This window comes from Cydia pomonella, chromosome 19, assembly GCF_033807575.1.
Source record: "Cydia pomonella isolate Wapato2018A chromosome 19, ilCydPomo1, whole genome shotgun sequence".
Lineage (NCBI taxonomy): Eukaryota > Metazoa > Arthropoda > Insecta > Lepidoptera > Tortricidae > Cydia > Cydia pomonella.
The window spans coordinates 12,355,630-12,377,380 of record NC_084721.1 but is presented as its reverse complement, the minus strand read 5'-3'; the positions used below and the strand labels follow the sequence as shown (position 1 = coordinate 12,377,380).

Here is a 21,751-nt window from a genome sequence, read left to right as displayed (position 1 = left end):
TTCGCGACTGCTTCCAGCATTTTTTTTGTAATAAATGAAATAGGGGTTTATTTCCTTTATTATTCACTTTTAACGTTCCTTTGGCTAGTAACAAGTAATAGGAGTGTGAAAATACATTTAAATTAAGAGTCGCTTAGTCTTGGTCTGCAACATATCGATTCGGCGTATATAACGTACAAGCTAGGTTATAATTAGATTTTCGGCATTATCCGCTAGTGTAAATTTGAAATGGAAAGCATGGATGTCGCTCAAGAAGGTACCTCGGCAGCGTCTACGCCCGTCGTGGAAAACGGTGAGTGTCCCGTAACGATCACCATGCTTGTTAGTACTTATAGCGAAAACGTGTTTCTTTGTCGAGCACCAAGTACATGTAATGTTTCTTTATAGGGCCCGACAAGAATGTAACGGCGGAAGAAATGACTTCAAGAGACTACTATTTCGACTCGTATGCCCATTTCGGTATTCACGAGGAGATGTTAAAGGACGAAGTTCGCACACTCACGTATAGGAATGCTATGTACCACAATAAACACTTATTTAAGGGAAAAGTAAGTTAAAACGGTTTCATTACTTTCTTCCTATGCGAGCCATCTTTGCAGCTGTTGGAGCTTAGTACACTTACTGTACTTACTTTATTGGTGATGCTTGTGTTCCCAAACCAATAATAGTATGTAACAATTAAGAAATGCCAAAATATACATATTTACTTATTGTTGTTGTTGTCCTAAAGCACCCCAGAGGTGCAAAGGGTCTTCACAAGCTCGCGCCACATCTTCCTATCTTCAGCTCGCCTTCTGGCCTCGCTCCAGCTCAACCCCTATATATATTTACTTATTAAGTCTTAAAATTGTATACTTAAAGAAAAAATGAACGTTTGAATTACTGTTCCTCCATTCTAAGTCTATTTGGGCTTGTGATAGGGTGCTTTTGGTTCTGGTTTTCTACACAAACTTGTCACGGAACTGCGAACTTCTAGGTATTTTCATACAAATTCAGTCCCGGGAGAATTCCCTGCCTGTGACTGACTTTGGCAGCATGGAATTAGATATATTTTACTTTTCTCGAAATAAGGTGGAGCAGGATAGAGTAAAAGAGTTTTGTCACTAGCCGGGTACCACACAGAGCATACGTGCGAGGCAATTTCCTCACGCTCAAACCAGCCAGTGTAGACCTGCCTCGGCCGAGGCGGCGCGCTCGGGCTAGGAAAACGTACGCGGTTTGTGCGTGAGAAAATTGCTTCGCGCGTAGACGTGCTCACTCGCTATCGCTCTGTGTGGACCCGCCTATTAAAGCATTTTTATACATTTGTTTTAAACTTTATCAAAAAAAAAGCACAAATGGTGGCATAAATGCCTCATGGCATTCTCTACCTGTCAACCGTATGATAAGATCATAGAAAAACAACATCACAAATATAAAATTTTAATATCAGGATAAATAAAGGGTATTTTCTAAGAAATATAATATTTATTTATATGAGACTAACCACCTAACTACTTTTGTGTCCATGCAATTTTGCTGTACATTAGTGTGGCTCCCGACACAAGTATCTATATACTTAATGAGAGATTCAACCCTTTTGTTTTGTGTATTATGAGTTAACCAAATAAACTATTTTTAATATATTTTGTATAATTATCTATGGAAATACGTACTAAAATAATTAAAAATTAAACTGAATCGCTAAACCTAAATATATCTGAACTTAAATATAAACTAAGTATGTATAAAATAACTACCTACTTACTGACCATGTTGTATTGGTTAGGTGAGGTTATATTTATGCTTTAGATAACTCAACTACTCTATTCATTCTTTAAGTTCCCTTCCACTTTACTGCACTTTTGTTTGAAGAGTCAATTAGGACTACCTTAATAAAAAAATCCGAATTCCAGATAGTGTTAGACATAGGTTGCGGCACGGGCATCCTCTCGATGTTCGCCGCCAAGGCGGGAGCGGCTAAGGTGATCGCGGTGGAGTGCTCCAACATCGTGGACTACGCGCGCAAGATCGTCGAGGCCAATCGGCTTGATGACGTCATTGAGATCATCAAGGGCAAGGTCAGTGTTTACTTATAAAGCTTAGTAAGTTAGCTGTCTCAAGTATTAGCAAGAAATTAACATTTACTTCTCAGGCGAGTGTTAACAATCAGATATCAATGATTAATCTCTTTTATTTACATCCTGTATTGGTTGCTACTCAACTTTGTAGTAGGTTGGGCTAGTGCCTTTATAGCAACATTGAATCATAATAAGCTTATGCAATTAGGTGTTTTCCTTTGACTCAACTCAATCTCTTAGTGATAATAATGCTGTCACTCAATAATAATGATATAGCCTGCATATTAGTACATTGTGATACAAGTGTGCTACGTTGGTCATTACAGACGAGACGATATTGTGCGCGCGAGGTGAAAGCGAGCGTACAATAAGAAGGCCGATGTGTGTAATGACCAATGTACACGCGTTTCATACGACGTTTTTCAACAAACTTTCGAGGAAAAAAAGAATTTTTCATATTGATAAAATTTTATTTGTTAAAACAGTAACACAGTGTTCCATCTGTCATACTGCGGCCCCGCAACCCAGCCGCTGGCATGATGATGCTGGAATGAATGATGACATAATGTTTCAGGCCAGGGAATGACAATGTTTCAGGCCATGGAATGACATAATGTTTCAGGCGATGAACCTTCAAGCTTTTATGCCATAGGGGCCACCACTGTTAAACTTCCTTGGATTGTAAGAAATTGGCTCTTTTCACAAACTACATCCTTAGCAAACGCATGGGCGTAGTTTGCAGGCATCTACGTCTGTTTTAGCTGTTTAAGGATAATAAACTTTTAACTTATCAGGTGGAGGAGATTGAGCTGCCGGTGGAGAAAGTGGACATCATCATCTCGGAGTGGATGGGCTACTGCCTGTTCTATGAGAGCATGTTGGACACAGTGCTGTTTGCACGTGACAAGTGGCTGCAGCCTGATGGCATGCTCTTCCCGGACAGGTTAGATGGAATATACTCTTACTTTAAAACTATTACTTTAAAACCATTACTCTCTAATTAGTCCCTTTGTCCTGGATTGGACCCTGAAAAAAGGGGTACCTTAAAATATTATTGTTCATGTCGAGTTATTTCAGTGTTTTTTTATAATAGCTTTTACATTTGTTCTCTGAAAGCACTATTTGATGATGAATGGCATACATATTCACTGTATTCACGCTACTCGTCACTGTCAAGCTACTCATGCTTATAAAAATAATTATGTAAAGTAAAACTAATCCTGAACACCATAAAATGGTTCACAAAATCTGTCATGAGTTGCACTTCAGAGGTCATAAATTCCAGACCGCATCATCACTTACCATCAGGTGAGATCGTGGTCAAACGTCTGCCTATCCTCCATAAAAAAACATCCAATTCAGCCAACCGATAAAATACCCCAAGTAAACAAACTCGCATGCGAGTTCCCGCACCGTCTTTGGGCCCTTATTGTGATTAGTCCCTATCTTCACGATGATTACGAATTGCGACTGGTAAACCTCAGATGACGTGCGTAGTATATGGGCCTATATTAAAGGCCGCGTTTGTTCAGGTGCACGTTGTTCATCTGCGGCATCGAGGACCGGCAGTACAAGGACGAGAAGATCAACTGGTGGGACGACGTGTACGGTTTCGACATGTCCTCCATCCGCAAGGTGGCCATCTCGGAGCCGCTGGTCGACGTGGTTGATGCCAAACAGGTCAGAACACAAAACTAATCGCCGGGAATCTAATCTCCATATTGATAAAACTTACAATCCTCAGTTACTTAATTTATGTTTTATCCTTTTCTTACAAAGACATAAGTCAAATGACAAACGGTTAATAGCTAATCGAGGGTTGTAGCGCGTTTATGAATAATGCCATAAAATATGTTATCAATATTACATATAAATTTTGAAATGCGTGTTGCAGGTAGTTACGAATTCGTGTCTGCTGAAAGAAATAGATCTTTACACGGTCAAGAAAGAAGATCTCAACTTCGAATCTAAATTCCATCTGCAAGTAAGTACCTAACGTTACGTCTGATACTGGTGTCTACTTCAAAAACAGTCTCCAAAGCATATTTATTTTACGAAATTTGATTAAATTTTCCTAGTAGTGGTCAATAATGTGGGAGCTAAAGTCATGCTGTATTTAGGTATCTTGTGTGCATTAGCCGTTTATTTAATGAGAATGTTGCTAGTGAGAATAAGGAGCTCATTATGTGCGTGCTCGCTCACTGAAAAGATTACTTCAAACTATACTCTGTATCTTTAGGTATTTGAATAAAAGTAAACAAACAAACAAACTGTACATTTACGGGTAGTTAAAACAAAACTATCGGTCGGGTCGGGTATTCATTGGTTATTTGGTTAACCAACCAAATACAAAACCGCCTGGATCTGTCACCGAACGACCTGACTTTTGCCTACATATTTGATCATGTAATGTTTTTTTTACCCTCAACTGGCTTAAGGAGCCATTTATTTAAGGATATTTGGTTTACTTTTATTTAAATACCTAAAGATACAGTAGTACAATCTCACAAATGTACTAGTTCAGTCTTTTAGTACATTTACGACTCCGGGATAAAGTGATCATAATAATGTAACGGAACGGTTTTTGCGGACGTTTTGAAAATAGTACAATTCAAAATTTGTTGTCTCCCTTAGCTCATATTAGCTGAGAGCCGTTCAGTCGTATTCGCGCGCGCTCTGCGTTAGTTCGGTCGGATCACTTAGATCGCTTTGCTGTCAGTGTCACTCCTCGCTCTCGTTCCGTTTCACGTGTAGTGTACTAAAATGTACTAATAATAAGAGCAGTATCATTAGGGAATAGTTCGGTCTAGTACAGTGCAGGGAATTGTGTCTTTTTGACTTTAGTACATGTACTACACAAGCCTACAATATTAGAATATGTTTGTGTGAACAGGTCCGCCGCAACGACTTCATCCAGGCGCTGGTGACGTTCTTCAACGTGGAGTTCACGAAGTCGCACAAGCGACTCGGCTTCAGCACGGCGCCCGAGGCGCCCTACACGCACTGGAAGCAGACAGTCTTCTACTTCGATGAATATATGACTGTAAGTACTCGTTGGCACACTAACTGAACACTGATAGATCTTATTTCATATTAATAACATTTACGAATAGACAATTTATTGTGTAACGATGGTAGTGATTGATTGTATAGAATTTATACTATAAATTATTATAGATTGGAATTGTATGGAAGCAGATTGGATATTTGGCGCCTATTGCACCAGTCCTTTGTATATATTTTTATATATTTCACAAACTTTTGCTATTCCAGCTTTTTTGTACGATTTTTGCACTTAGAACAGTATCGCTTATAATGCCTACGTTAAGTTAGTTGGCGGGTACATTTTCCTTTTCCAAAATATTTTTTACAGTAATACCATTTTCAATCCGAATTTTCGCGGTGGGAACATTTTGTTCACAATATTTTGAAGTTCTGGTTCTTTAGGGTTCTTCTTCTAAACGAGTATGAAACACTAATCCCCTTATTCATAAACGTGTACTAAACTGTTGTCCCTTTCCATCATACCAATACGTCGGAAAGGGATAAACGATGATTAGCGGCATCGTAACTTTAGTGCACGTTTATGAATAAGGGGGTAAATCAATGTAACTAACTGCTTGATAAAAAATAGGATAAATTGACAGCACAACTTCCCTGTCCAGGTAAAGAAGCAGGAAGAGATAACGGGCACGTTCTCGATGCGGCAGAACGCGCGCAACAACCGCGACCTGGACTTCGAGGTGGAGATCGACTTCAAGGGCGAGCTGTGCCAGGTGCAGGAGCGGAACCACTACCGCATGCGCTGAGCCCGCACCGCCACGGTTTCTACTAGTTTTGCTTTGGTTTTTTTACATACATTTTATGATAAACTTGTGTATTATGGCTGCGGTGAGGTTGAAGATACTGCCAATATATTATTCTGTAGTTAGGCGATAACCGGTGTTCGGTAGTATATTCGACCAAGCTTAACGCTTTCAATGCCAAGCACCCCATAACCACAAAATGAACATACCTAGCGTGTTCCTAGCAGTGAATGTGTTAAAATAAATTAACACAAAGGCAGGCTAAAATAAGGAAGGAGAAATACTACACGAGGAATTTCGTAAATTGACCGGCCTGTACGTATCTCTATCACGCGCGTAATTATATTGCTGTCTCGCCCATGATTCCGGCGGTCAATGACACTGTGCGAGCGGGAGAACAATATAACTAAGCGCGTGTGATAGAGATGGGAATAGGCGGGGCAATGTACATAATTCCTTGTGGGAAGCGTCCTTTGTTTATCGAATATTTGTTTAAAACAGTATGGCTGTGCCATTATAATTTGATGGTTGAAAATGTCTATTGCTAAAAACCTACAGTTTAATTTATGTAAAGATTAGGTGGGTCGACACAGCGAGCATACGCGCGAGGCAATATCCTCGCGCACAAAACAGCCAGTGTAGACGTGCCTCGAGGCGGTACGTTCAGGCGAGGAAAACGCGCGCGCACGTCTACACTGCATGGCCGCCTATACAGGTGAACCCCCGCCTATTGGGTTTGTTAAACAGCCAATTGTATGAGAATAAAGTGTAATAAAAATCAAAGCTACATTGATAGAAACGAATGGACATGTCCCAGTGTTCTACCGTCTTATTTCTGAAATTAGCTTAGTAATTCTATCATAAGTATTTGGAGCATACATGCCAAAACTGTTCAGCTGTTCTAAGTAATCAGAATGAGTTTCATATTTTCATTTCACAATTCTTATTACTGAGACTTACAAGGTTAAAAACTTAAGAAAAGAGGCGTTTTTAATGTTTTATTGTAGCACAAAACGATTTGTTTTAGAATCGCTAGAGTTGTCTTTTACCGGGAAGAAGATGATTGGATATTTTTTTTGTGCCTTTAGACACTGTCGTTAGTCACGCTATCTTAAAAAAAAAAAAAAAAAACATTTATTTCGGACAAGATCCTTAAGTATAAAACACTAACCCCCTTTTAGTATTAGAACATTGTAATTGGCAACTAATGTAAAAAAACCGGACAAGTGCGAGTCGGACTCGCCCACCGAGAGTTCCGTACTTAGTATTTGTTGTTATAGCGGCAACAGAAATACATCATCTGTGAAAATTTCAACTGTCACGGTTTTTGAGATACAGCCTGGTGACAGACGGACAGGCGGACTTACAGCGGAGTCTTAGTAATAGGGTCCCGTTTTACCCTTTGGGTACGGAACCCTAAAAATTTACCTTCCAATAAAATTGTTATTACGTTTCCTTATACGTCCGAGTTATTTTCATTGCGCACACATATGTTGCATAACGCCTTTTTTCTTAAGTTATTTTACTTGTACTGTGCATATTGAGAAATGCTATGGGTACCTAATGCACGAATTGATAAATTTTATTACCATAAACGAATACCATAGAATGAGTTTGCTCTAGTTTTCATGAAAAGCGTTGAACATACGAAGCGTTTTTCTGAAAACAAAATGATTCTGTCAAATTAGATGCTTTGTTAAGGTGCAGTAAGTTCAGAGAGCGGAGATTTTAAAAGTCGTAACGCTTTTTTAGGTCACAATATGGCTGCGAAAATAATAATTAGCAATCTTGAGGCCTTTTCCGAGGCACTATCGATCCGACTCCCGAGTTTTTAATTTCGCTTGGTAGTATCGTAGGTCTAAAATGCACTTTACAAATTTGTAACAAATTTTGCACGGAAGCTAAACATATGAAAATTGCCTCTAAAAATCGGCAATATCATTATTGAGGGAACTTATAGATTACTTTTATTTAAACTTAAACAAAAAAATTAAAATCAAAAACATGATATCCGCACTCCTGGACACGCACATCCATCTCGCTCACACTTCGTTCAGTGAGAGTGAGACAACAACACGAACTTACTGGGCCTTAAGGAATTTTGAAGTCACATAATATAAAATGGGTTTTCAGCATGCAATCTGTTTTTATTTTTGCTTTATTTTATACAATAACCATTCGCACATACATTTACATTTTCGTATGTGTAATGTTTAAATAAATTTAAATAATGTTTCAAAAATTAATTAATTTTTCAATATCACTGACTCCTGTTTGTTCTTTAAAATGGTTCATAATAGGAAACGCGTTCTTATTATAATGGTCGCTGTATGTTTAGAAATAAGGATAGTTTACACTAGTATGTATGAGGAACTCCTGGTATAGCTTAGTTATTTGAGTTAGTTATCAATATCATTCGAAATTTTACTATCTGAGACGTAAGACGAATCGTAAAGGTATTGAGCTTATGGTACGACGGCGACGGGTCCTATTTTATGAAGTTAAAACGCAAGTAATAACTTTTTGTAATAAATATTGATACTAAATTTGATTTACATTGAAATGTTTACACATATAATATGGTGGCCTAAAAATTTTAGGCAGTTGCGATAATTCTTTAATATCGATTCGACTTTCAAGAATAGTTAAAACTACTTAATTTCGATTTAATTAAAAATATTCGAATGGTATTCTGGTTAGGCCGAATCGGGTCGAAATAGCCTAACTTAAACTCTGCATTGGGTAGTTTACTCGTATATGCCAGTTTTACGTATTATTCTTGTATTTTAGGTATTGTCACTACGTCCAATATAAAACTTGGAGTGATAGATCTGTAAAACTACTGTTTAACCCTTTACCAGGCTAAGGGATATATATTTCCCACATGCGGCTCTTCAAACATGTGTTCTATTTTCGATGAGTAAGACTGACATTCGATTGTCATTTTTGAACTGCCAGCCTGGTAAAGGGTTAAGGTCGAAGCTTGGATATTGGACGTAGTGATATGCACTCGGATCACTATTAGAATACAGTTTTGGAAAATTATTTAAACGCCAAAGACTTAACGAAATAAGTAATGGCATGACAGAAAATAAACTTCCTACTAAACGATGTTTGACAGCGATTCAGGGACGAATCATGCTGTCCCTTTCTAATGTATGGCACTATCCCTTTTGACTATTTAGGGTTGTCAAAATTCAAGTCATTATCTGTGGTTGTGCATGCAAGGGGACGTCAAGTTGTGCCAGCCCTAATAATTGCTTGTAATGCTGAGCCGAACGGAGCTGAAAATGGCCGAAAGAATTGGTTTCGCCCCCCACGAATTGTTTAAACAATTGAATTGATAATACAGGAATGTCAATTCTATATTTTAATAGGTCCGAGTGTCATCTCAGTAGTTAAGTTTCTCATGTTTGTCTAGATATGGGCGCGACCGCGAGCATCGTATGTATTATTTTCAATAGGAGTATTGTACGCGATTTACTGTGATAGTCCTGGTAATACGCCTAGGTATATCTATGAGATTCTCAAACCCAAGCGAATTTTGACTCTCGTTGTAACGATTTAAAGTTGAATTTTGATAGCCGGCTGTGTCGGATTTTCTACAATAGTGCGTAGTACCGGTGGTACTCTTAATTTTAGAGGTGCATAAATGAGTAAGCCAAAGTTTTGTTGTTTTATTTTATTAGCTAGGTACCTTATGTTACATTCAGTTGACAACCAAAACTGTACAATCGTTTCCTATGAAATTGCATAGGTACGTTTTCTTACATAGAAGTAAGTTTTGGTTGTCAAGTGTAAAATTATAAAATTAATGTATTAAGTTCACAAGTTGTTTGAATGAATTACATTTTAAATGTAATTGCCAGTAGAGACATTTTGTCAATGTTATCGGTGCAAGACTGCAAGTATTATTTTCTAATATTTCTATTCATTAAGTCGCGTTTTCACTTGGTGCTCTGAATAGTTCTGAGCCATAGAGAAATAAGAAGTACATAGAGTGCTCACTCCATACATCAGTTTTGGTACCAAAACGCTTATTATCTTCGTAGTCTACATCTAGCATCGAGTAGCGGAACTGTCAGTACTGCTACTGGACAATAGATATCGCGGCAAACAAAAAGTCTACTGCTCAACGATTTTCCGCTAATATTATAGGGACCGTGCGCGTTGGAGGGTCTGCCATCTTGTGGCCTGAATCGGAACCATAAACATGCACATGTACACGTCACCTGTTTTCTTGTGCATAGTAGGTTCTGCCATCTTGTGGGCTACATCGGAACAAAAAACACCACATTTACGCCTCGCGCCAAAAATCTGACGGCTCCTGTGCTGCCTCCTACAGTTCATGCACGCTCCCTATAGCCAGAGTAACCGGAACTCTATTTTCAACTCTTACGCTAATACGCTTACTCTGGTTATAATATTAGCTGAAAATCGTTGAGCATTACTTTTTGTTTGCCGCGATATCTATTGTCGAATAGCAGTACTAATAGTTCCGTTACTTGACGCTAGATGTAGACTACGAAAATAATAGTATTTTTGGTAACAAAACCGTTGTATGGAGTAAGGACTCTTGGTCTTTTTAATTCTCTTTGTTCGGAGCGGACAATCATTCGTTCGGTGAATGGAAGCAGTTGCTCCAATAGTAAATAGGAAGAGCAAACATTTGATCTAAACAAAATGTTTGATCAGAACACTAAGTGAAAAAACGGCTTTATAAATAATGTAGTTTATTTTGAACAGAACCGTCTTAATTTTATAGAGATTTGACATTAATGATGATATTGCCACATTTTGCCAATGCAAATTAATAACGTGCAGACTTAGCTTGGTCCGACTAGTAATCTACCATTTTCAAGCACCAGCAACATACCTACCTATGTGTAGAATCCAGAGTGGAAGTAATGAGATGCACATACTTATTAATACTTTGCTGATAACGAGTACTTTTTCTAAGAGAAAACACTTATCCATGAAGAAAAAACTCGCTCAATTAGTTCTCGTCAGACGACTGCCTAAAGTACTTAATTATTTACACCTGTGTTTCTTGCGCATGGCGCATGTATGCAAGAGTCATAAGGTGGCTTATCCAACGACAGCCACCGGCACGACGGGTACCGCACCGGCGCTCTTCACATCCACGCAGCAGCACGACGAGATCAGGTTGTACTCCTGGCACGAGTTGGCGTACAGGTACTTGCAGTCGACTTTGCGGCAGCTGAGGCTGACTGGAACACAAGAGGCAATTTTATATGAACTTTTTTAGACATGCTCCTTACTCATTATTTAGGTACTGCTACTGCAGCAAATTAGGTGCACAAGTATGATAGAGTCAGACCAAGATAGACAGTGTAAGTGTAATTTTTAACGTAAAACTTTAAACTTTTAAAATTATGACGTTTACTACGTGCCCTTTTGATTGTTAATAAATTGATGAGGAAGTTACATTTTATCCACATGTTTGGCAAAGTACCTAATCAGATGCAAATTCTGAGTTGTTTCATATCTTAGCTGGTAGAATTGACTTAAATTATGATTTTGAGATGATGTTTTTTATTACGTTCATTTGGATTTGATTTGGTTTGATTTTTTTGGTATTTCATAGTTACCTATTTTCCTCGCGTTGGTGTGGTAAAAAATTGTGTTTCACTCGGTGGCAAAATTTGTTTAACCCTCTTGCCTTGAAACCCTCGTAACGCTCAAGATTGCACTTATCGAAACACTCGCTACTCTCGCTATGGAATCTCGCTTGCTCGAGAGGTTAATGAAACAATAATTTTGCCCCCCTTGTAAAACAAATAACTATTAAACAAGGGAGCATGGTTTTCATTTAGCCCTCGTGCTAACGTTGGGACACGAGCAAGCGAAATATTCCAAATGAACCGCGGGTTGTCGTTGTCGGCACGAGAAATTTTCTCACCGCACCAACGTGAGGAAAATGTGCCAGATATTTTCGATTTTTAGATTGTAGGAGGTCTATTCAGATAGTAATTCGTTTTATCTACACAATAAAATACTACCTACTTATCTACCAATGCTGTTGTTATATACCTATTGGTCGTTTCTTCAACCAGAAATGTCATTGTTTAATGCTCACAGATTATATCCATAACGAAAAAAAAAAGAAATGGCTGCCATTCTGGATAAGCCTCCACGTGTTTTTATGACTGTCCTATGACTTCTCCATACTACACAAAAAACTTACATCCAGTATCCCTCTCGCAGCAGCAAGCGTCGTGGGCCTCCTTATACGAGCAGTAGCTATACACCGACGAGTCGCAAAGCGGGCACCCCGGGTGCGCGCCCGGCGGCCCGGCCAACCCAGGCTTACCCGGGTACCCACCCGGGTATCCACTCCCCGGGTACTGCCCCGGGTACCCAGGCCCGCTGGGGTAGAGACCTGGGCCGGTGTTCGGGTAGTGTGGGTAGTCGGGGTTGTACTGTCCGTAGCCGCCTAGGAAAAAATCCGCTATGTCTCTTAGGCTGAAACCTGTGGTTGGATGAGATGAGATGATGGTTAGGATGACGTTGATTTTAGTGGCGTGCATAAGTGCTGAGAGTGGCTTAATGGTTTGAATGATAATGAATTAATTGATGAACGTTTGATATTTCTTGTCTACGTAGGTTTGTTTGAGGATCACCTCAAAAATTCGCCTCCTAGGCACGGACGAAATTTCATTCCAAATTTATTAAAACATCGCGAGAAAATTAAACTTCTTAATCTCAATAAAGTCATTCATAAAACCAGTGGACGCACTAATTCTTGGTAAAAATCGAATCCCGGGATCTTTTAGCATTCAACCGAGAAAGCGCTCAGATGAGGAAAAACTTATTGACCATGAAATCAGATTACAGTTTCTTAAGTAATTTAGGTAGGGAAACCTTTATTGCCTATCTACATTTATTTCAATATCACCTCAGATAATAAAAACAAAATGTAATTAACATTAACTGCATATTAATGCAAATATTGTTTCAATTTTATCTTTACGAATATCTACAACTCCGACGCAGTAAAGTTAAATCAGTTACCTACAGCCCTACAGATACATTATTGTCTTATAGCTTAATATGAACGATCGATGACTACTAAGATCTACGATAGCTATTGTAAGGTTCCAGTAGTATTAAGGTCCACACCCAACAGAGCTATCTATTATACTTTCCCACAACCTATCTCACGCAAAAACAACTTCGGACATCGGTTGCTAATCTGGGGGTAAGTATTTACCCCTATAAGGATATAAATAGCTATCTATACTGAAAGGGGGAAGCAGAGTAGTACAAAACATGCTTTATTAAAACCCTCCTTTTAAATAGTCAAAAGGGTATATTGATAAGAAGCCCTGTGCTCTGTTAGAACCATTAAACTTGGGAGACAAAATCTACGTCTATAAATACTTGGATAATGCAAGGCAAGATACTGAATGATGTTCTACAGACCGTGGCTTAGTTTAGGCACCAAGGATTTCCTTATGGCTTGAGAAGAAGTTTACCTAATTGTAGTTTTAACAACACATTCGTCTGTCCTTGTTTCGAGACGCCATTGTAATTAAATGATTAATTAGTCGGAGTATACGTTAGTTTAGCATAATCATCTTAAATTGTTGGTATTTTTTACTAGTTTACGTGTCGGTAACAATGCGTGTTTTTATCGTTTCTCAGAATTGGTATTTTTTCGATACGTAAGATGTTGCTTAGATACTGACAGAAAACGCGCAGCCTAAACCGTTGATGTAGAACCTTAAAATTTGAAATATATAGCCACTTATATTGTGTTATCAAATATGGTCGAGGATTTTTTGAAATTTAACCTTAAAGGGAACGAGAAACGGCGCTTGAAAACTATTTGTTAGCAAGCTGAGGTTCATTATAATTATGATCCATAGAATAAGTGCTCAACTGTCTGAAAATTAGGCAAGCCGGTGGGGACCGAGTTCATTGGTCGTTGTTCAAGTACAGTTCAGCATAAGCATAGTGACTGCCAATCTGCCAAAGTGGCCAAATATATCGTAACAGACCTTTGTTTACCATTAAATGAGGCATAAAGATGTGTCCCGATATATTTGGCATCTTTGGCCGAATAGATTGTGCTATGCTATTTAGTGCGGAGTGAAGGTACACACTACACACTCGTCTAATAATATAAAGTTGCCTTTTCTGTGACTAATGGTCAAAAATATGTACAGAAAAATAATCACCTGCTTTAAACGCCGTAAAAAACTCGTAACACCAGTAACTCCACAATGGTAAGTGTTAAATGATAAACGTAATTAATTAGGCATGAGACGAAATGAACTGCGAATGGTCAATGACGTGAACTTTTCAAAATCCTGGTAGAATCGTATGGGTAGAGCTTTTTGGTAGAATTTCAATAATAAACAGACTTTGTGGTGCTCTCTTGTTATTCAATTCATATTAGTAAAAATATACTTAGATTGTTATAGAGATGTCAAATTTAATGAATTACGATTAAGAGCATTAAAAACGGGTTACTTTTTTCGGTTTAAATGGGTTAATTCAGAGTTTCAAATGGCCAAATTATAATTTAATAAATCCACGCGTACGAAGTCGCGGGCAACAGCTAGTTTATTTTATAAGTAAGTAGTTGCTAGTTGATATGAAATTTCTTATCCCGCTACGTCACCCCTCGCTACTGGATAAGTCAAACAGTAACATGTACAAATGGATTTGTAGTCTAGGTACTTAATATATTTAAGCATCATAGACCTGGAGGTTCATTATTAATTAGGTACATACATAATGTTAACATAGTACATAATAACAGCAGAAAGAAAATTAAACCTTACAACAAACTTAGGGCATATTATACAATTTCCAGACAGATAACTCACGGAGAGAACATCTAAACTTATAAAAGTTTTTAAAGTATTTACTTCCTACCTAATTAGCCTACCTTCATATTTGGACCTATTTAGGTACAAATTTTAATGTCTGCGCAGTGATGCTGACTGCACGATAGTAAATCAACTCTATCCATACGATTCCGAAATACGATTCTCTAAGGCAAACATCGTCGAGTATGTATTTTTGAATAACATTCATCATCGCTGCATTTAAAAAAATTGTTACCACAATACAAATTTCTGGTAAACAAATAACCGAATTAATAGGGGGAACATTTTGTCACCTCAATATTTTATTTATCTTGCCTTAAATTTAATACCGAACCATTGCCCACTGTGGCGCACAACTTCAGTAATTAAAAGGAAAAATACTATGGCTCGCTGTGCGCCGATGTTGATCAGGGGGGGCTAGCCAAGTTGACAGTCGTACTTCAACAAACGCCAAACGTAAAGAAAAAATGTACTGGGATGATAGATGCGACAAAAAGTCACGTATTTCCACATTATCCTTTGAACACCAAGAACACCTAAAGGCATTAATGTGCCCTCTGCTTATTATAAAATAATGTAGTATTTGCATTTGAAACATAATTTAAATACAGAACTTATTAAGGCAGAACAAGATAAACAATTGCATGAGTTAAAGTGTGATTCCTGCATTTATCTTTAGCGCGGTACTTTGACCACACACGTAATAATAACTAATCATAACGCGAGAGCCAGCGCTTTTACACAAGTTGACCTGAATCAGAGGTCGGCAACTGGTCAGAAGATGCACTTTACGTCTAAAGTAGTCCTTGTGGCTAAATTTTGGGAAAGGACCCCCTAAACGATCTAAAACCTAACAATACAATTAGTGTTCCTCTGACGATTGGAATGATATGTTTTATGTGACGATGTTTGCCATAGAAGTGATATGTGACACTCACCATTCCCGGAGCCGAGCCTGTTTCGGCTTAGGTCGTAATTGGATTGTTGCTGCACACCTATTTTTGTAATAAAAAGTGTACACCTGTGAGTGTTTCGTTTTTAAACATATAAGGACTTAAAAAAATTGTAGTTCCAATTAAAAAAAAAAAATTAAATAAATGATTTTTTCTCTAATTCGATAACTTGTTTCGTTTTGAAACATATAAGGCCTTAAAAAAATTGTAGTTCCAATAAAAAAAACCCATTGAAATAAATGTTTTTTTCTGATAATCCTATGTGCCAATGAAAAAATTATATGTATAAATAAAAAAGAAAAGTCGTCTCATTGTTATAACTTCGTACAATGACAATAGTGATTCACAAAGATTAATTTTATATTAATTAGGAAATAAATAACTTGAAACAAAAAATATATATGAAAACTTAAAAAAAACCAAGGATTATCATTATGATACCTACGAAAATGTTAATTGTCTCTTTTTAGTGACAAAAACTAAAATCAAAAAGTATTCAAAAGATTTTCTGAGTATTTTGCAGATATTAGGTTAATTAATTACTGCAAAATATTAAGAATATGTAAAATAAATACAATAACGTCAAACGATAAAAGCTCGTAAATATAAACCTACCTTGAGCAACAGCAATAATGGTAACAAAGACGACGCACAACTTTTTATCCATTATAGCACAAATTATTAAATTAAATATGAAATAATTAAATGATATCTCGCGTGCGCCGGAGTGGAGCACCGAGATCGATGTCCCTAATGAAAATAAGGCGGTATAGGTGGATCTACCGGTACTGGCGCGTGAGAAATGTTTACGATGATACTAATCTATACCATTTGATTATAAGTTTGTAAAATGATGTGAGTCTGCAGGAATCAACAAGGTCCGAAAAAAATGTGATTAGCATTTTTATGGATATACATAATTATCTATGTTCGAGCGCCTTTAATCTCCTTATTCACGTGACTCTAGATTTAGAACTAGACAAGACAAGAGAAGCACAGCGCGTTTCATAATTGAAAATTTTAGGAATTTTTATTAAAACCAAAACCAAAAACACACTTAAATAATAACAAACTTAAAATAAAATGTAACCTAAAATTAAAATTACCTACAAATCTAAAATTAAAACCTACAAAAAAAAACATAACATGGGTGACCTAGCCCAATATGTTTATATTAAGCTAGATCGCCCAGGTCCGATCCCTGCTTAAGGGTTCCCATAAGGCTGGCTGCATTCCCCCTTTGGATCGCCAATCGCTATGCCGATCCGTTGGGCGAGGAATGAGCCAGCCCTACGGTCCCCCGTGACATCAATGATTGTTTTTTAAAGTTGCCGAATTAATTTATGAACGCTTGGGCACCACGGTCCTAGTTTCGACTGCAGAAGCCACAAATATATGCCGATCAGTGAGAGTCCAACACTCCAGGGCACAAGTGTCATTCCGTCGGGCCTCTTACCATCGTCACGTGCGAGGCCAGGTGGGTCGAGAATGGCTGGGACGTTGGTGCTGATAAAGGCCCGACGGAGGATGTCATTGAGGCAGGCGTGGCGTGATAGGCGGCCGGCACTCTTAGAACCCGACAGCCCCTGGTGTCCAAGGCTGTCCACAGAAGTTCCGCAGGGGCAGCGATGGGGTGTGACTATATTAGATCCCAAGCGAAGACCGACAGCCAACCCGAGGGTATTGTTGTGTAGCAATGTTCCAAAGTTTGAGGAGGGGAGAGCGTGTAACCAGGAGCCAGATTCTCTTTCTACCACAGCCAGGATGCGAGCTTTTACCTGGCTGGTGGAGCAAGAGTTTAAGAGATGTGTATTTACTTGTGTGCAGATGGGTTGATTCCCGATTCTCTGGATGGATTTGTTAATGGGTAGATCTCTTCCTGGGTAGGCCATTTTCCAAGCGTCTTCAGTCTCAGACAAGTACGCTACCTCGACACCACGGAGTGATGGCGTAAGAATTTTGCCTACGAGAGGGAGCGTACTATGTACCGAGGACAGAAACGCGGGTAAAGTGACACCTGATATTTGACGGGTACCGAGACCTCCGAATCTGATCGGTATAGTAGCATGAAGAAATTGGCGATCGTTAATTTTGACATATTTTTTTTTCCAGTTGAATGTGGAGGATTGAGTCTATAGATACGGTTATGTTTGGAAACTTCCATAAGGGACTGCAGCGCAGAGAATACGTAAATTTGGGAACAAAAATGCAGGAACGAAGAATACAGAGCGCCATGTGGGAATTAATTTCCAGGAGACGATTCGAGAATTCTGTAAAGCTATGTACTTTTGAGTTGATGAAATTTTAGGTAAATCTATCCTGCTCACGAGGGTGGCATGGAGCAGCAAGCAGCAAGTAAGTATAATACTTGTCATTATTCTGTCTCAAGTAACCTAAGAGATACTACTCGTATAAGTTCGTGCCATCCACGATGAAGCGCAGATGTGTCAAATCTAACTCGTAATAATATGACAACACAAGTCACATCATCTGAATGTTTCTTTTGTTCATCATGTAAAAGGTTTGAATTCTGCCTGTCAAAGCTAGGGATTTATATAGTGGCAAGCGCACTTTGTCAGTGAAATAAGGCGCGAAATTCAAAATTCGGACAAGATCTTTTTTACAGGTACAGTTGGCTTTCCAGAGTATAAGAACAAATTATTTTCACTTGTGTGCAGAACTATACTTCAAGTGCGTACTGGTATGGTAAAGTTCCAGTCTATGAGCTGTCCTTAAACTCTAGTATTGAGGCCTGCAATTATATGCAGGTGTTATATAACGAGATTAACTTGAATTTTCCTACCAGTCACTTTAAATGTATTTTATGACACTGCAATTTAAATGGTCCGGGTCCGCTTCAATAGCTTTAGCAATTTATTTAAATGATAGTGATAATGTGGATTATTTATTAAATGATGCCTTTTGTGCCATAGTTATTAGGTATTTTGTATAAGTAGTCTGCAGATATACAGGGTTAAATACCGATAAAGATATATGGTACCTATATTACGTTTATTCAAACCCTGGGAAACATAAAAGATTAACATACATGCTGGTAATTAATTGTCACGGAAATTATAAGTACTTATAAATTAAATGTATGCCAAGGTGTGTTAGGTGCATAGAACGACTCATCTATTAAGCACTAAGTATATATGTAGGCACCTACAATCTACATAGTTTACGGTACTTTCGGGATCATAGTCGTTTCTACCATCGTAGTTGACTGCTCCGGAAAACAGGGGAGCTGCGTCGAAAAAACAAAAATCAATTTCGATGCTCTATTTCGATGTTTGCGTAGTATCATAGCGCTCTTGGAATACACACGCAATTTATATTCTGTATTTTTAGGGTTCCGTAGCCAAATGGCATAAAACGGAACCCTTATAGTTTCGCCATGTCCGTCTGTCTGTCTGTCTGTCTGTCTGTCTGTCTGTCTGTCTGTCTGTCTGTCTGTCTGTCCGAGGCTTTGCTCCGTGGTCGTTAGTGCTAGAAAGCTGAAATTTGGCATGGATATATAAATCAATAAAGCCGACAAAGTCGTACAATAAAATCTAAAAATTTAATTTGTTTTAGGGTACCTCCCCTACACGTAAAGTGGGGGCGAAATTTTTTTTTCGCTTCAACCCTAGAGTGTGGAGTATCGTTGGAAAGGTCTTTCAAAACTAATAGGGGTTTTCAAGAAACATTTTTTGATAAAATGAATATATTCGGAGATAATCGCTCCGAAAGAAAAAAAAAAATGTGTCCCCCCCCCTCTAACTTTTGAACCATAGGTCCAAAAAATATGAAAAAAATCGTGGAAGTAGAGCTTAAGAAAGACATTAAATGAAAACTATAGCGGACATGATCAGTTTAGCTGTTTTTGAGTTATCGCAAAAAGTTTTCCCTTCATAGTAAAAAGACTTATTTTAATTAGGTACTGATTATGCAAATTTGCCTATTTGTTTAACTCAGGTGAAAGGTACCGTTTCATCCCTTGGTTAACAATTTGCTATTCTTTAACCTCCAGTTTAGCTTACCTATTGTGACGGAAGAGTAACTACGGAACCCTACACTGAGCGTGGCCCGACATGCTCTTGGCCGGTTATTTCCAGTTACGAATTTTTCCCTCGACGGAGCAAGCTAGTTTAGTACGAGTAAGTATATTCTATAGTGATCGTAGTACGGATGTTCAAGTTGCGGAGCTTTTCCAAAAAGTTGGAAACTTAACGCAAATCTGGGGAATATTATAATAAACAAAGACAAAATCCCAGTTTTGTGAGAACCTTTCTAACTTCTTGGTAGCTTTCGCAACTTGCACATCTGTAGGTAATAGTGATTTGACTATTAGTGTTGGTGACAGTTTGACAGTGTCAGGGTGTAAGGTGGCTGACCCGCAGTACCGTTGCGAACCAGTTTGCGCCCGCGCGCGGCCTCGATCCATGCCGATTGGCAGAGCACGGCCAAGTTCTGGATTTAGAAATGTTTAATCAGAATTAATTACTGAGTTACTTAAACAGCGGTCGCTACAGACGAGAAACTAAGAGAACAGAGATTAAACTGAATTTAACAACATGATTTGTCTATCATAAGATCGGGTATACTCCGGTTTCCTTAAGATACCAGTCACCAAGAAACAGATATCCAAGAAACTTATTGTCAGTTCAATCCAATAAAATCTACGGTTTAAAAGTAGGTCGCTACGCCTTACCGCTAGGCTACTAGTTAAGAGCGTCTTTGTAAGGTTTTCTCCTATGTACCTACACACTATATAGAACAATTCACATAAGTTAAAACAAGAAAAATAAACACACATATAACTCATAGGAAGAGATCTGGAGCCAGGACCCAGAAATCGATCTATACACAACTAAGTTTCCGGTACGAGGAAACAACATACGCATATTATCCACAGTTAGCCGACTTCATGCCACGTTATCTGCTCGTAAATCTAATTAAGAATAATGAATGCACCTTGGTCAAATATCCGTGAGAATCAGCATTTAAAGTAACTGCGAGCGCAGTGGATGCCTGTATCGACCAATTTTTGACCGAGTGAAACGAAGGTCTCTGTTTCAGCTTGTGGTAATAATGTTTTCGTATGTCCGGATGTTCTCCTTTACAGGTAACAGGTTGCATTTCTCAACCGTGATATTTTGTGAGCAGGTTCAATAACTGAATACCTATATTTTTATGTCATTTTATGGAAATTGTTCAAAATACATACATTTTACTATTTTACACTGAAGAGAAAAAGAAAGAAAAGAAAAAAAAAACCTTAATCTCTGGAACATATAACATAAGTACTCTTTACTTATACGTATCTACTTAATTATGTAGTTCGTATCCACCAGACTTCGTCTCTATTGTAAATAACATGATTATCCTCCTGAGACCCGGACGCAGTTGTTCTGCTACAAGCTTTTATTTAACTTGCCCTGTTAGTATGTATGTTATTTTGTTGAAGCTTGACCCACTTAGTGTTTTTAGATTGCGCTGAAATTTAGTATAAACATGTAAATCGGATGACAAAGCAATCATGTATATCATTGATTGAATATCAATCAATGATATACATCATAAGATGCAGGAACGCCAATTTCGCTGGTATGGCCATGTAATGCGCAGAGACGACGATGACGAGAAGAGTGATGGATATAGACGATGGCAAGAGAGGCAGAGGTCACCCGCCAACCAGCTGGACTAGAACCATCTCCAAGGACATGACGGAGCTAGGCCTAACGCCAACAATGACTAAAGATCGCAACAAGTGGCGCTCTTGTATCAGGAGGGCCGACCCCAAATAGGGAATGCGCCAGGAGAATGATGATGGATGACAATGCAATATTTTGATGATATAGAGCCAATCTGAAGATGGAGACAGGAGGTGGCCATAGGAAGTCCGTGATTAAACAACACGACCTAATTGTGTTGGGTTGTTAGAATTGTCACTATAAGTATTAGTTGCCTGTGGAAAAAAGTATTAGTCAGCGATAAAAGCTTGTCCCAAAAAGGAATTTTTGCCAAACAATTTATTTTTAATTTGGAACTCTTTATTCTATATAAAAGTTACAAATATATAGTGCACT

At 38.3% G+C, this 21,751-nt stretch overlaps 2 protein-coding genes across 2 annotated transcripts; one reads left to right on the top strand and one right to left on the bottom strand.

Moving 5' to 3' along the window:
* Nucleotides 1-9,532, top strand: LOC133528593 (protein arginine N-methyltransferase 1). Its single transcript, XM_061866030.1, has 8 exons — nt 1-292; nt 388-548; nt 1,896-2,060; nt 2,855-3,003; nt 3,593-3,740; nt 3,955-4,044; nt 4,954-5,103; nt 5,726-9,532. The coding sequence occupies exons 1-8, from the start codon at nt 229-231 to the stop codon at nt 5,867-5,869; spliced, it is 1,071 nt and encodes a 356-aa protein (XP_061722014.1). The 5' UTR covers nt 1-228; the 3' UTR covers nt 5,870-9,532.
* A 1-nt stretch (nt 9,533) lies between these two features.
* Nucleotides 9,534-16,454, bottom strand: LOC133528594 (uncharacterized). Its single transcript, XM_061866031.1, has 4 exons — nt 16,296-16,454; nt 15,666-15,722; nt 12,075-12,323; nt 9,534-11,097 (listed from the first exon to the last, which is right to left on the bottom strand). Exons 1-4 carry the CDS (start codon nt 16,345-16,347, stop codon nt 10,955-10,957), a joined length of 501 nt encoding a protein of 166 aa, XP_061722015.1. The 5' UTR covers nt 16,348-16,454; the 3' UTR covers nt 9,534-10,954.
* Nucleotides 16,455-21,751: the final 5,297 nt, after the last annotated feature.

What these genes read in the sequence shown, in the direction of transcription:
- LOC133528593 (XM_061866030.1), top strand. Translation starts at nt 229, where the DNA reads ATGGAAAGCATGGATGTCGCTCAAGAAGGTACCTCGGCAGCGTCTACG. An exon ending in TACGCCCGTCGTGGAAAACG is followed by an intron (nt 293 to 387) that starts GTGAGTGTCCCG and finishes GTTTCTTTATAG; the next exon opens with GGCCCGACAAGAATGTAACG. An exon ending in AACACTTATTTAAGGGAAAA is followed by an intron (nt 549 to 1,895) that starts GTAAGTTAAAAC and finishes TCCGAATTCCAG; the next exon opens with ATAGTGTTAGACATAGGTTG.
- LOC133528594 (XM_061866031.1), bottom strand. Translation starts at nt 16,347, where the DNA reads ATGGATAAAAAGTTGTGCGTCGTCTTTGTTACCATTATTGCTGTTGCT. An exon ending in CAGGCTCGGCTCCGGGAATG is followed by an intron (nt 12,324 to 15,665) that starts GTGAGTGTCACA and finishes ATTTTTTCCTAG; the next exon opens with GCGGCTACGGACAGTACAAC. An exon ending in CTGCGAGAGGGATACTGGAT is followed by an intron (nt 11,098 to 12,074) that starts GTAAGTTTTTTG and finishes CTTGTGTTCCAG; the next exon opens with TCAGCCTCAGCTGCCGCAAA.